This window comes from Gavialis gangeticus, unplaced genomic scaffold, assembly GCF_001723915.1.
Source record: "Gavialis gangeticus isolate Ggan-Ray unplaced genomic scaffold, GavGan_comp1, whole genome shotgun sequence".
Classification (NCBI taxonomy): domain Eukaryota; kingdom Metazoa; phylum Chordata; order Crocodylia; family Gavialidae; genus Gavialis; species Gavialis gangeticus.
This window is the reverse complement of record NW_017729032.1, coordinates 52,212,608-52,228,676: the sequence shown is the minus strand read 5'-3', so window position 1 is coordinate 52,228,676 and position 16,069 is coordinate 52,212,608. Positions and strand designations below refer to the sequence as shown.

At 44.9% G+C, this 16,069-nt stretch overlaps 1 protein-coding gene across 2 annotated transcripts in view; it reads left to right on the top strand.

Moving 5' to 3' along the window:
* STARD13 (StAR related lipid transfer domain containing 13) overlaps positions 1–16,069 on the top strand; it is a 591,561-nt gene that overhangs the window by 62,914 nt on the left and 512,578 nt on the right. Inside the window, exon 3 of one of the 2 annotated variants that reach the window (XM_019524484.1) lies at positions 12,410–12,556. In XM_019524484.1, coding sequence (XP_019380029.1) covers positions 12,410–12,556 — 147 coding nt within the window. Of the gene's footprint in view, positions 1–12,401; positions 12,557–16,069 lie in introns of those variants that run through there. The other variant, XR_002098906.1, reaches the window with a different exon arrangement.

The following is a 16,069-nucleotide window of genomic DNA, read 5'->3' as shown; positions in this document are numbered from 1 at the left end:
ACTTCTCAGTTCTTTTCAAGAAATACAGGCAACTTTCAGTTGCAGGGAACACATGGTTTCAGTAGCTATTGACATGTAAATGACAGGAGTGGTTTCATGCTAATCTAGGAGAGCGACTTTTTGCAGATATTTGAGACAGTAGTCATTCCACAGACCAAAATCTTGCTAAAGACAATGTCTTCCTCAAATCCTGAGTGACTAAGGAGAAAGTAGAGGTTAATCTTGAAAGCTGTCAAACATTCACATTGCAGACGTATGGTTTTACTGATGGAATTCAGCAACTTGATGGACTGGTGGTCTGGTATTTTAAAATTCATGAAGAGCCAACTTTGCAGGTTTGCTGTGAGGAGGATGCTGTTATTTTAAAGTGGGGAAGCTGCTCTTGCATTGGCAACCACACTTTCTATTTGTTACAAAGACTATAGCTGCTTCCTGGCCATACATTCAGGGCAAGCCTCATGAGACCTGGGCACATGAAAACAGCTCGGACTGGTGGGAAAAAATCATGTCAAAGTGGAATGATGACCAGTGCCTGGAAACATTCAGAAGGAGCAGAGACATTCTTCCACATCATTGTCTTGCTGAACCTGCACATCCATTGTCAGAGGACTGTCATGAAGAAGCCCATCAGCCCAGAGAAACATGTTGCCATGGCCATCATGAAACTGGCCATTCCAACAAGCCTGCACCATGTTGCAAATCACTTCGGCATGGCTCCCTGCACTGATGGAAGGGCCTGTCAGCGTGTGTGGAATACCTCCTCTATCCTCGTGTTTCCCGCCTGCCATGACTTAGATCTTAAAGAAATTAAATTGGGAGGAAGTGATTATTACCAAAGGAAGTATCCGCTGGAAGTACCACACTGAAATAACTTGGTTTTGTTTTGTCCTGCTTTTATTCAGTGGTTTGCCGGTTTACAGGGAAATCCCCTCTTAGAGGAGAGGGGAATCACCATCCTAAGGGTTAACCCCGGGGTCTCCGCTGGGTCACCCTCTGTATTTGGCAGAGGATCTCCATCCCCAGCTCTGCAAAAGGGAGTCTCCGGGCTTCTCAGTCGTGCCTGAGTCTTAGACTGCTCCCCTCCCGTAATTGACAGAGAAAAAAGAAAAGTTTCTGTTTGTTCTCTTAAGCCGCTAATTGACTAATTAGCGGCCTGTTACCACCACTGCCTGTCTCCTTTTATCATGCGGCTTCAGTGAACAGGCTCCGTGGCTCTCCCGCTGTTGGAGCTTGCTCTCTCAGCCCTTAGTGTCCCTTTTCCTGGAGTTCCTGAAGTCCCCCAGTGTCTTCAGGGATCAGGGCGGGGTCTTCCCACCTGCTGCCCCTCGGCTCTTAATGCCGAGCATGGCTCCCGCCCACGGCCTGGCTCCGCTTCTCCTGGCACTCACCGTCACTCCCATGGACTCAAGGTAAGGTCCGATGAGATCTGGATCCTGAGATCCCTCCAGTCCAGCGCCAGGATCTCTCTCGCAGCTCCTCTGTCTCTTTCTTCGTGTGGTGCCCGAAGGCACCTTTCCTCATCTTCCTCTCTTTTTTATCCTCGGGGTTTACCTGCCGTTGGCACCTGAGGACCGGGCCCCGCCCTCCTCATAGTCTCATTATTTCCAGCTGCCCCCTTTTCCTTAACAACAGGGTCCCAAGGAGAACCCTGTTACAGGGCCCATAAGTGAGGCTTGCCAACTGCTAAAGGACCTAGCAGCAAACAAATTCATATGCCTAAGTAACCCCCGCGAGGTGCGTGGGAGCACTTGACAGCATGCACATTTCCATCTTAAATCGGTCCCAGGACAACCATTGATTCATAAGCAGAAAGGGGTTTCCTTTTGTGATTCTGCAAGCTGCTGTGGACCAGAGGCAGATTTACACAGGATGGGTAAGCTCACATGATGCTGTTGTGTTTAAAACTCGCCACTGCCTGAGATGATGGACAAGGGCCAATACGCTGCAGGACTGGAGGAGGTTGTCATCCGGGGTGTTTCAATGCCCCTCGTGATAGTAGCTGACACTGCCTACCTGCTCCTGCCCTGGCTCATGAAGCTGTATGCGGAGCAAGTGCGTGGCTCACAGAAACTGCTGTTCAATAACCAGCTGAGCAAGTGCCGCATAAGCATAGAGTGTGCATTTGGGTGCTTGAAAGCCCGTTGGAGATCACTCAGCTATAGGCTAGAAGTTGATGTTGATAACATTACCGCTTATGTAGTAGCAGCATGTGTCCTGCACAATACCTGTGAAACCAGGGGCAAGGTCTTCTCAGTGACACTTGGAGAGATCAGTTAAGAGAATTGACACAAGCCACAACCTTCACTAGCAGGTGAGCATGGGGGGCTAGAGATACAGGCAAATAGCGGGATGGATGCTGTGATCAGAAATAGTTTGGCAGCACACATAGGTGCCACTCTGCAGGGGGGAATGTGCTCTGTAATTGTGTGAATTGATCCTTTTTATCAGGAATGTTTCATTTCATATCAATTTCTCATTGAATAAAGTCCATCTTGTAAAAAGTTGTCGTGTATAATGGGTTCATAATGGGGTCTCAGGGAGGTCTCTGTGTGGGATGCAGGATGGAGGGGAGGGGGTGCATTGGCAGGGGGGATGGGTTTGTGGTGGTGGGCAACTTGAGAAGACAAGCAGGTCTAAAACCAGTTTGGGAACATGACTGCAAACTGTAACAGGATTCACATGCAAATAGCCTAATTGAGTGCCACCAGTGGTGGCTGTGTAGCCTGGTAACCACCACTCCCTTCCCCTGCAGTGCAGCCTCTTGATTCTGGCCACTGTATGTGGTGATTGGTGGGGGAGGCGGTGAATTCATTGCGCCTGGACAGTTTTTTTTTTCTTTCTTTACCTTGGTGGGGGTGTTAGGTCATGCTGGCCATTTGTGTTGATCACAGAGGGGAGGGGGAGTTGAAGTAGGCTGAGTGCAGTCCCCCAACAATGCTTTGGGGGCAGCTGTCCTGGGAAAGGGGATCCCCGGTAAGCAAGGAATCTTAATGACCCTCAATAACAACCACTGCAAAAATTCTTTACAGTTTGACACAATACAAATGAGAGAAGACACAGGATTCTTTCTGTTTTACATACAAATTTATGTAGTACTGTTTCTATTGAGGCTTTAAATAAACCAGGAGTTGCATTTTTACATTTACATTTTTTGCATTACATTCTTAGAAGTCCAAGCATTGACAACTGTTTTTTTACATACATGGGGGAAGCAACAGGGGGAAGAGGCTAGGAGGGCCTGTCCAGGGAGGGGAGGGCATGTAGGCCAGCACCAACCAGGGGTGCTAAGAGAGAGACCCCACCAATGGGGGAAGCAGCTGTTGCTATTCAAGTGGTGAAGCTGGCTGAAAAATGTTTTAATTTGTGAAAAGAATGATATTATATCACAAAGCTGCTCTACTATATTATAGCGTTTTTTTGCCCCAGACAGAGCCCCAGGAGGCAAGAGGCAGGGAGAGAGCTTGCCAGCTGCCCCCAGAAATGTTAATAAACTATGATCTGGAGAAGCTGAGTCAGAACAAGCTGCCCAGCTTGAACTCCTACATCATTGGGACTGGCCAAGTGTGTGTGGGTGGGTGTGTGGATGCTTGGTTGTATTGGAGTGGAGAAGCTGGGATGTCCTTGGTAGTGAAAAACTGGTGAAAAACTTATTGTTTTGTGAAAAGAATAACATTATATCACAAAGTTTACTTTCAACCAACCCTGTTCAAATCTACATATAATCTTGGTCTTGATTTTTAGGGAAACCTTTTTAGATTTTATGCCCCCCCCCCACACACACACACACAAAGAAAGCGGCTCTCTACAGTGAAAGAACTGAGCATTTTTTTACCAGCATGAAGCAGGGTGCTGTGTGTGTGTGTCTGCAGCTGGAGGAAGAAGGAGTGAGGGCCTTTCCTGGCAGAGATTTACCAGGCTTCAGACCTGAGGAAAGCATTTCTTCAAGTGCAAGAAAGTGTGTGTGTGTGTGTGCGTGCAAGCTGGGATGCCATTGGTCTAAGTCAAGGGTGTCCAACCTTTTTGAATGTGGGGCCAGTTCATAAACTTTTTATCACCCTGTGGGCCGGCGAGCCATATTCAAAGACCTCACAGGAAGTGGTATCACATCAGGAAGTGATGTCATGTGACCTTTGACACCAATGAAGTTACAGGAAGTGACAATGAAATGGATCTGGAAATGTGCCTAGGCAAGTTGTGGTTTTCAGAAAGTATGTATGTTTGGTATGGCTTAGGAATAGAACATCATTTTTCTGTGTAGGGGGTTGGCCTACATTAGGGCTGCCCAGCTGACTACCTGCAGGCCACATGTGACCCATAAAGGGCCAGAATGTGGCCCACAGTCTACATGGGGTCTGCAAGCAGTTAATATGTAGGGCATGGGCCTGGGCAGCCACCTCTCACACTGCTGTGCAAGGGGGAAAGGCCTGTGGAGGGGGGAGGAGTGGTCCATATCCTGCAAACATAGCCTGCATGGCTGAGGATAGGGGTCTGCATGCTGCTGGAGCAGCCTGTGCAGTGAGGGGGCCTTAGGGGCCCACCCCCACAGCGTGCAGACTGTGTACCACATGCTGGTGTTATCTGGGGCCCACAGCCTCACCAGATCTGAACAGACCTGGACTATCTTATTCACTGATGAGCCTGGCCCCGCAGGGCTATACAGCTCCCCTCCCCTCTCTGCCAGCTGGGGCCTGTGGACCAGCCCTGCCCACCTTGCCTTGCCTCACCTCAGCTTGCTGCTGCCTCGCTGCGGCTCCGTGCCGGCAGCGGCTCCACACTCAGCGGCAGCTCTGCACTCCATGGGGTGGTGGCTCCACACTCCATGGCAGTGGCCGTGGCGGCTCTGCACTCCGCGGCGGAGGCTTACACTCTGCGGCAGCAGCAGCTCCGTACTCTGCATGCAGCAGCTCCACGCTCCACTCTCGGCGGTGGCGGCTCCGCACTTGGCAGCAGCTCCGTGCTCCACAGCGGCAGCAGTGGCTCCACGTTCTACAGCAGCGGCTCTGCGGCACCAGCTCTATGCTCCATGGGCCAGATAAAATGGCTTGGCAGGCCGCATGGTGGCCTGTGGGCCGTATGTTGGACAAGCCTGGCCTAAGTGGTGAAGGGAGGGAGTTGTTGGAAAAACTGCGCTGTAGCAGTAGTGAGAAGAGATGGCACATAGGCCAACACCAACCAGGAGTGCTGAGAAGGAGCCCCCTGTCATGGGGAAACCACCTGGGGGAACAGGCTAGAAATTTTAGTTGAGAGAATGTGTGTGTGCGTGTGTGTGCACAAACTGGGATGCCATGGGTCTACAAGTGGTGAAGCAGAGGGAAGAGGGAGGGAGGTACCACATGTAGCCCACAAGTTGACCTTCCTGGTGGAATAGATCCAAGTCAGGCATGGGCCTAGAGTGACAATCTGTGTAGGGGACCTTTTTAAAACAATGATAATAATATGTAGGTACGTGTGTGTGTGTAAGTATATGTATTAGAATAAATAAATACCTGGTAGTCAAGTGGTTAGGAAGCTGAGAGGGTCTATGCAAATTGTGTACCAAGTTGTTGGAAAAACTGTACTGTAGCAGTAGTGAGAGGAGAGGGCACACTGACCAGCACCACCCAGGAGTGCTGAGAGGGAGCCTCCAGCCATGGGGAAAGCACACAGGGAACAGGCTAGAATGGGCGTTCTTAAAGAAGCTGCACTATAGCACGAGTGAGAGGAGGGATGCAGGCCAGCACCAACCAGGAGTACTGAGCGGGAGCCACCAGCCATGGGGAAAGCATAATTGCTTGGGATAATTACCTGAGCTATATGAAAAGACAAACAAAGAAAAAGGAGCATTACATACACAATCCCTGAATTGAGCTAATGAAGTATATTTCAGTAAGTAGCTGCTTGGAATAGCTTGACCATTTTTAAGTTTTTAGCATTTTTAAATTTTGCACGCTGCACTGCAGACCAGCGCACATAGAATCAGCAGGAGGGAGGAGGGAAGGCTGGAAGGAGGACAAAAAGGGGACAAAAAAGATATTCATTGTAAATACTGGCATATTCATATATGAAATGAATATTAATTTTTAAATTATGAAGGGATTATTTAAAATGCAAGCTTCGTTGCTTGTGTATTCACACCATACGAGGATTTGTCTACAGCAAGGCAGAGAGAGGCTAATGGTGAATGCCCATAGGCTTTTTGCGGAGTCTAAAAAGATATTAAGAGTATCGAATAGACACCTGGCAGTGACACTGGCATCCTTTTTTCTGGAGATGGAAGTAGTGTCAGGCAACTTTCCCAGGCTTGTGTTCTCCTCTTCTGCCTGGTGTGCCCAACAGTAGTAGCATAATATAAAGCATAGCATTCAGGAGCTAGAAATAGGGAGGCAGAAGTTAAGAGTGTAAGAATCTGTATTATAAAACCACCATGCAATCATTCCAGCCCTGAAATGGGTGTAGCCTTCCTGTATGCAAGTGAGAGGGCCATGGGGGGTGGAGAAAGGGTAGTGAGGAGGTTCCCCCTCACTTATATTGCCCTGCTACTACAGGATGCTGTTGGATACCTAGCAACTTCATTCACAGCAATTAAACCCCATTTACACGAAAGATAAAGTAAACAATGCAAGCCGTCCTCCCTCAGGGCACAGACAAGTGTTTGTTCTCACCTATGCATAAACATCTTGTTTGGTTGTAAAATAAGTCAGGTTGTCTTCTTTCAAGTGTGGCAAAAAGCTGCCTCATCCTGCACTGAAAGGCAATACTGCACCCGACATGAGCAGCAAGCAGCAGGCTGCACTCTTATGGGAAAGCTGCTGTGCCACCCAGGAACAAGCATCCCACAGGGTTGAGTCCCTGTGCCTCTGGTGTGTTGCCATCTCTCATCCACCTCAAAAGTCTACAGCATACACACCGCAGTCAGTCACAGCTCCACAAATGTATAGGCACTCAAGGGGCCAGACAACCCTCCTTCCCTTTCCCACCTGCCTCATTCTGGTGTTAAAAAACAGACAGTCTGGCGCTGGCCTGGTAAGCACACAAATTTAATGTCAAAACATGTAGGGAGCCCTGCGGGTCTTTGCACGGAAAGGTTTGGCACCAAAAAAAAGTGCCCGATTGCCCTGTGTTTGAGGGTTAGCTTTGCATGGAAAGATTTCACACTGAGGTGAGGGACCCCAATCCACTCACCCCACCCTCCAGCACTGGCTGGGGAACCCCCAGAACGAGATCCCTCTGCTCCCTTTTCCTCTCCTCATTCTGAAAACAGCACAGGGGCTGGGAGTGGGAGGGGCATTTCTAGGGGTGTTGGTAGGGAGAGTGGCTGCAGTCTCACAGTCGCTCTAAACAGCAGCTGGATTCACCAACCCCTAGGACCCAACAGCAAACTTCTGTTCGGTCCAGGGGATTGTTGTAACTTATGGCGCTTCCTACGAAGTGCCATGAGTTACAACAGGGAGCTGCTCTTCTGTCTGTATCTTCAGCGGATTTTGTAAGAGTTTGTACATTTCTGCCACATTCCTGTAGTTTTGGTTTAGAAATACTGGCAACTTGCATGACTTTTGATGTGAACTTTTCAGGTAAACATTGCTTTTATCACAGATTTATTTTTGCTGAATAATATTAGTAAAGAAGCTGAAACGGTGCAGAAACCTTTCTGTCCCAGAGAGACAAAAAAATCATATTGAATGTCTGGAATGTATTCACTTCTTCTTATTCTGAAGATAACAAATAATTTTGTAGATTGTGTCAAATGCTTGTACTATCATTTATACCCATACTTCCATGTTGACTCTAATGGAGTTCATCTCTCTAAGTGAATACAAGCTTTAGCTCCAGATGTTCATGTTTAATAAAGGCAATGTATTTGACATCCAAAAAATGAAAACCAGCCTTGACTGCTATTAGGAAAAAACAGACTAACCAAATTTTATGTTTGGCTGATCACTGACTATACAGAGACATAGTTAGCCATGTTAGTCTAAAGTCAAGCAGAAGGCAGGGTAGATTTACATCTTGTAGACTAACCAAAGTAGGTGTGTATAGCCCAAGCTTTTATGGGCTGAAGCTTACATAATCAGATGCTGTGAAAGGAGGTGCACAAAGTGGTGTATAAGAAAGAGAAATAAAATCAAATCAAAGGCAGAAGGGAGGGAAAAAGAGAGGGGGGAGGTAGGAGGTGGACCTTGACTATATCTCAGGAAGCCTGCTAAAGTCTTGCTAATACTTCATATGCAACCCATTTCAGAAACTCACACTTTCTGAATTGTGATAAAACATGGCTAGTCTACTCTCTAAAGATTAAGACTTATTTTTTGTTCTTGAGTGTGGTTATTTATTTCGTTGATTTTTCCATGTGGCTGTTCTTTCCATAGTTAGTGGTAGATTTATTCCATAATGTCCAACCACAATATTTCAGTTTATGCCAGAGAGATCTATCAGGCAAAGAAATCTATCAAGATCAGCATTTGTGCTCCTGCCTAGTGGATGCCTAGCCTTCCTATGAACCCCTTTTATAGAGCAGGAAGACTGGAAGCTTTGTACAGCAATGAGTGCCCTGGTTCTCCTCTTCATTATTGTGTTCCTAATCTATCCCTAAACATGCATAGGTATGATAGGAGGCTCCATGCTTCTAGGCTCCACAATACAAAAGAGCTGTTCCTGTATTCATTGCCCTCTCTAAACTTCTGCATTAATTCCATTGCCAGGTGTGTAGATGGTCCCAGACACAGCTGCAAAAATGTTTCAAATGAAAGAGGTTTTAAGTGCCTCTGCAGGAGCATGTATTGGATGGGGCCAGATGTTTGATCTGCCATAGCAGACCCACAGACCCTTTTCCCCTGCAGAGGGCTGCACAAAATGTACAAAAGATACTACAAGCCAGAAGCTTGAGTAGCAGCTGCTCCTAAGCTGCACTGCTTCTCCAAAACTTCTGAGGATTATTCTATCTCATGTTTGTTCACAGAGATCCCTAACACCCAAGCTAGTCATAAAGATTTAACATTGAGAGGTGAATTTTGTCCTTTGTGATTGGGTTTGATACAACGTATTTTCTGTTTAAAATACTACTGTGCAAGCTCTATGTTTTTAAAGTTTAGTACCATCAAGTTTTTGCAGTTAAGCAGTAATTTGAGGCAACCCTTAAATATAGGCTATCAACATTTGTTCCAAATGTAGCTTTTGTGCCAAATTTCCAATTAGTGAATGTCATTTTATTAACTAGACCCATTTAGCTTTATCTGATAGGATAATGAAAACCCATTTTCCCCTCTTCCCCTTAATTTAATGGACACAATTTACAGTCTTATTGAACTAGAAAAGACAGAACTTAATGGAAAAAACTTGATTTCAGAGAACACTTTAGCTCCTATTTTTCAAATCCTTGACTAGATATTTTTGTCATCCCTATGATATGTTTCATATTAGCTAAAAGGTGAAATGGTTTGTGATCTCTTAGAAAAAGGAAAACGATTAAATTATTAATGGAAATAATGGATTTTTGGTGCATTTGTATATATCAGATGTGTCAGACTTGTTGGTTGTGGAGCCATGTCATGTGCCCTGTGTGGCTGGTAGAAGTACTGGGAAGCTGGGGTGGAATCTGCCATGGAAACATGGGGTATGGAGCCCTTTGGGGCACGTGTGCCCATGAAAGGAGATAAGTGACAACTTCGCTAATCTCCTCCACAGCTGCTCACTCTGCTGCCACTGCTGCCTGCCTGGCCACCATGTCCAAGCCTATCCTGCTAAAAGCCCCACAATCCAAATCTGGCCTGGGGAGGGAGGGGGTGAGTTTGACACCCCTGATATGTACTAAATTAAGTCAGTATTTTGGAAATGCAACATTTAGTTAAGACATAGCTATTGTTACATCATTTGAGAGTCATCATCAGAAATATTTGGAAATCTTTCTCATTTAAGGCAATGGATTTCAAACACGGTTTTATTTCTCACTGTCTTTTAAAGGAGAGAGAAAATTTAGAAGTCCAGGAAAAAAATACTTTTTTCATAGGATGTAAATAATGATTTTGTTTGGACTCATAATTTAATATTACAATGCTTGTCTTTTCCACAAAGCTCCAAAGACAGTAACCCTTCTTAAATGTAATATTTAGTTAATTTATAGGTATTGTTACATCATTCCAGAAAATCTTCATTAGGAATATCAGCTCAACTGTGGATGTGAAGAAGTGAACATGTATGCAGTGTAGTGGCTCACCCCAACTTGGAAAAAAGAGGCAGGGCTAAGAGGGAGTGCACATAATGGGCACTACCACATATCTTATTTAGATGGACTACACTAACCTATCCTTGTGGTATTGGGCAAAAATCCCATCAGGACATGTGCCAATATGGACCAAGTGTTTTATAGCCATGCTCAGTGTTGGCTGCATTTAATCAACTTCATGGTTGGTTTCCATTGCTGAGTACATGTGGCTTTTGGCAGCAGTTTAATAATAGACAATGTATTTTATGAGGTTTCTTTGTATGCAATCATAAGTTGAGGGGCTTATTCCCCCAAACTGATGTGGGGTGGGGAGGGAGGAAACCTTGTCTTGTATTCAAGTAAATATGGTACTAAATAAGTAACTAAATGCGAATAGAGCCTAAACTATCTTTCTAAGCAACAAAGCATGATTTTCTGGTTAAGACATAACTCTTCTCTCACTCAGGTGTAATTGAGAGAAACTCCTTCAAGGGCAAGCCAGTTAGAGAGGCATAATATTGGTGTTAAATAAGCATTCCTCCCAATACTTTTTCTGGCTCTGCCACACTGTGGGCACATCTACGTGAGACGCTTACTGCAGAGCTGCCTAATTAGCTTTGCAGTAGTCTCTCTGACTACATGTGCAACCCTATTAGGCCACAGGAAAGTAATTGACTTTACTGCAGGTTAGCACTCACAAACACAAGTACTATCCTACGGCAAAATGCTTTAGTGTGCTGCCACAGATGCGTAGAAGCTGATGGGGTTGTCTGGAGCATGAGGGTGTTTCAGTTCATGAGGTGCCTACTGGCCGGTCCCATACTGGAGCACCCTCATGCTGCAACCAGCCCCTCCACAGCACCTTGAGCCAGGATAGAGCAGCCCCAGGCTGACCACCCCCAGCCCTCTGCCAGCCAGGGCTGCTCCAACCCAGCTCAAGATGCTGTGGTCCCAGGCACACATGAAGACGCTGCTCCCAGGAGCAATAAACTCTGGCGCAATATGGACCAGAGTTTATTGTATCGCACAAATTTCATGTGTAGATGGGCCCTGTATTGTGTGACCATCAAGTCACCCTGGGCCAGACCCTGTTCTATCTGTGGAACATTTAAAGTGGACTTAGGCACCTAAGTATGATTGTGTTCCACAGTGTTCAAATCCCTGAAGATCCATTAATGTATCTACTTTTGTAACATACCCTTAAATCTTACCTTTAAAATCAAATCTCTGAAAAGCAGCAGCAGACTTTCAGGGTCTCAGCAAGGTGGAGTAGAATAGCACTCGGGTGCCTGAGTTCACTTTTACACCTGTAAGGTGTATTAGAATCTGGCCTTATCTTCTCTGTGTCCCAATTTCTGGCTCCAAAAGAGGACATGATTCAACACAAGGATTTATCAAAGAGAGACTTGCCTAGCTCACCTAGGTGTTGCAAGGCTTAACTCTTTCATGTTTGTAAAGCACCTTAAGAGTTTTGGTAGGACAGTGTTCTAGAGTTGCAACGGATTATTAGTATCGGTGTGCACAGACTGTTAAAATCAACTAAGTGAAATGATGTATATGTGAACATATTCATACTCTGTCAAAGTGAGATGACTGAAAAAAAGTAGTTTGAGGGTAATAATGGAACTCCATGCAAGGGCTCTCCTTAATAACAAAGAAATAACAAAAGAGTTGACTATACAAGTTGTTTTAATATGTAAAAAGTGAAAGAGAAGGCAAGCAAGACAGAAAATGAGTAGGAAGTTAAGCATTTTGATCATTCAGGCAGATTTCAAATTGATACATAGGAAAAAGCAGTAAGCCCTGAAGATAGCATACCTGTACAGTGAAAAAGAAAGTAAGGATTGTAGGGTGACGCCCAGTGTTAGGAGCCTAGTGGAGAAAGAAAAATATCAATTTTATTTTCATGCAAATAAAGATAAAAATCAAAAGAGCTTAGGAAGGAAAAAATAAAGAGCTTGTTTATGAGCCTACTTGGCTTGAGCTGGTAGTGCTTGATGCAAGATGAAATGTTAAAGATAGATTTGGATATCAAGGAGTGGTTGGCTTGTGTTTAGTCAGGGAAAAGCATGTGTATAAGTATCAGTGGGGTAGAGATAGTAGCTGAAGTTTTCTAAATGGAGGAGGTCACAAGAGGGTAGGCAGGGTTGACCATCAGTAGACACACAAAAAATTACAATTCATGAACAGCTTTTAATATTTTAAGAATTTCTGTATTTGGCTTTCTTTTAGACCCAGCCAGAAACAGGATCTGAGTGGTCAGACTCTATGTCATATCTGATGAAGAAGCTGGAACAATTGAATTTAGATATTGAAGAGGCTCTCAGTGCTGGCTCTTCTCCTACCAATACTCCTTGTACCAAAAGGCGCAAAGAGACGGTAAGGTCTAACAGCAAGGGAGATACCTGTTTTCATTAGGAATATAATTACTCTTTAGTGTTTATTTTAGTAGGATAGTAAAGTTGACATTGTATGTGTATTGGTATAAATATTGCTATGACGTGGTAATCTTTTTCATAACTTCCTAAATTCTTTTCTTAGTTTGGGAGCAAGTATTTAGTCTTGAGAAGCCATACTATATAGTTGGTACTTTCTGTTAGGCAAGAATTTGTTCTTCGCCACTTCTCTTTCAGAACTGGTAGATACACACAAAGAACTTACATTTGTACATATTTTTTAGTTTTTGTTCCTACTGTAGGTGCTTGTGCGCCTCATGTCTGTGAGATGAGTCTTTTTGTTTTTAAAGTGTCCATTGGAGCTGTGCATGTGCCCTGTGCCTTCTCATGCTTCCATACAAAGGGCAAAAGCATCCATGACCTTCTCTCAGTTCTCACTGTAGGTGGCAGCAAGACACAACTCAGCACTGCCAGTCCTACTTCTTTTCAACATCCACTTATTCTTTACTCATTTATCTGTGAACTTGGTAATTATCTACATCTGCATTCTGGTAGGAATCATTCTATCGACTTTATTCAAATCTGAGAGTGAGAAGGAAAATGCTTCTCATACACAGTCCCTTTGTATAAGCACAGCTAAGCACTCTTCTCTTCTGCTTCATGGGGAACTCCAAGCCTTCAGACTTGAAGTTATTACCACTGTGTGATGGCCTGATTCTACCACCAATCATAGCAACTGCCTGTTCTGCTTGAGTGAAAGCCAAGCTGAGCTCCACTTTACTGGGGAAAAGACACTTCGGACCCTGAAGAACCAAATGCCAACTGCAATTACATACTAAAGAAATCAGTGTCCTCCAGTAGACACATGATGCACAAAAAGCTGACTCCAGTACTTCCATGACAACCAAAAGGAAGACATTGCTGAGGATTCCAGCACAGTCATCTAAAATGCTGATACCTTTTAATACTGAAGGTGAGTTACAAGAGTGGACATTCTGAGCAAAGAAGCCAAGACTCTTGATACCTCAAGCAAGGATAAAAACACACCTCTGAGGATAAGATTGCTTAGTCCTAAACAGTAGAGAAGCTAATGATATGGCGGTCATCCTTGTGGTACTGACAGAACATACCTTGGCACTAATGACCACACAGGCACCATTATCAACAGAGATCCTGGTTTTCTCTGATTTAAAAAAAAATCCCCAATTTTTTCATTTAAACAACCCAAAAAATTGGAGATTTTTTAAGCAGAGAAAACCAGGATCCCTGATCATCAACCCTGTAAGAAAATACGTATCGTTCTGAAAGAGTCAACAGTGCAGAGAGATATCCCCAGCACTAAGACCACTGCAGGCACAAGAACAGATCCCAGTACCCAGATCACTGTTTACCTCAACAGTTCTCTGGAGGAAACATATTGCTCGCCTTCTTCACCAGGTCACATCTTGTTAACACCTTCAAACAAGTAGCATCCATCCTCTGGTCAGCAGGTAATCCACTGAACAGACCTGAAGGCTCATTGTTAAACAGTACATTACAGTTTCACTGTGACTGGCAATGAACTGACTGACATGAGGAAACAAGCCACAACCAGCTCTAAACCTCTAGAACCTACTCGCCATCTCATTGAAAGAAATGGTGGTGCTCACATTTTTTGCTGTCACCTGTGGCCAAACCAATGATATCAGACTGAGAGGAAGTCTGGCACCATTCATTGCAGAATGGGGAGAACAGCATCTCTCCTCCAAAAGATGTCGATGTGTCAGTAACAGCGCTGGATGATTTTTAAAGCTTACCAATATCACCAATGAGAGAAACAAACACTTTTAGTTATCAGTAGACACAAGAAACTTGCACTGACTGTTCCATACCCTATTGGCATCAGGGCCTGTAAGAATTGCCCTTCCAATCAACAGAGGAATGCTTGACGTCTCTAAACTTGGGGCAGAAACCTCCATGATTTCAGCTGCAGTGAAAAGGGTCAAAAAACTGTAACATGGCCACCAGAAAGGGCTTAACTATGTCTACTCTTACTCTGATTTTTGGTTGTTAGTTGCTTGTTTCATCCAAGAGAAATCCAGATCCTTCAAAAGTGCACTTAGACAATAAGAAACCAGAGAAAATTGATCTGTTCATCAGGATAGCCTACTTGAAACTCTGCATTTCTAATTACTAACCTCCCTTGACTAAATACAGTTTTCTAATGAGGTACTGGATGGTGCTGTTCTCAGTTAATCTACCACAACAATAAGGAAGAAATGGCCTTGGACATCTCAGACATGGGCAGATCCTTGGTTATTGTTGTAAAATAGGAAGAGCCTCACGGCTACAGGTTTTGGCTATCCTCAAGGAAGTACCAACCACAAAAGAAAATCTTCTTTTCAAGAAAATGGAACTTTTGGGCAAACATATCAAACAAGGCTGTTCAACTTGCAGCCAGTGGGTTCCTGCCTGGCTGCTGTTTCCCTCCCATGCTCCTGATGCTGCTGGGGTCTCTAGGCTAGGCTCCCCCTTTCTCCAATAGCTTCTGTTTTCTGCTCCTGCCTCTGGGTGGGACAGCATAGCCCATGAGAGTCCAGGGAGTCCATGCAGCTTGCGTGATGGGGCAGCCTGCACAGCTCATGCAGCACGTGGCTCAGGGAATGCCCATGGCCCATGCAGCCTATGGCCTCTGACCACTCCGCAGTTGAACAACCCTGGTATAGACAATATTGTACATGCCCTGAAAGAATTTAGGGCCACCTTGAGCTGATGGGAGACATAAACACCATCCCCATATAGCATGGCAAACTTCCATCAGCTACAGACAAGACGGAGTCCATTTTATTGGTTCAATAAGCTGGACTTCTCTCCAAAGAAGAAATGAACACACAATGGGAATCACTAATCTTCCTCCTCCTCTGCTATATACTCAACCCTGCTCTAGAACACAGATTTGAGTGGACTTTCAGAAGGTACATAATAGTAAGTCCAGAATGTTAAAAACCTACCTTGTTCCCTTCTGCCTTGCTCCAGACTTCTCTTCCATCACATCCGACATGGTTACCAGTCTTGTTCCATTTTCCTTTGTAAAGTGATTTGAGATCTACTGATGAAAAGTAGGGCTGTGTGAAGCTTCGGGTGCTGATTCAATTTGGAGGAGATTTGGCCCAATTCGGTGGCCAAATCTCCAAATCCAAATTGAATTGGGAGACCAGTTAAAAGGTCCGAATTGATTGATTTGGAGAGCTTTGGTGATTCGGGCAGTCCCTGCCTGCTGCAGCAGGGAGCTGGACCCTGACTCCAAGCTGGTCAGTAGGGGACAGGGGCAGGGGAGCTGGAGGGGAGGAGACAATGGAGGGACCCCTGCTAGGACCTACTGTTAGCCACTTACCTTTCACATCGCCTTTGAGGGACCCTTCACATGAGAATGTATTGATAAAAGGAGTGGCACCTTTTTCCTTTTTTTTTTTTTTGGGGGCTGGGGGGGGGGTTTGCTTTTTTTAGGACTTTAGGG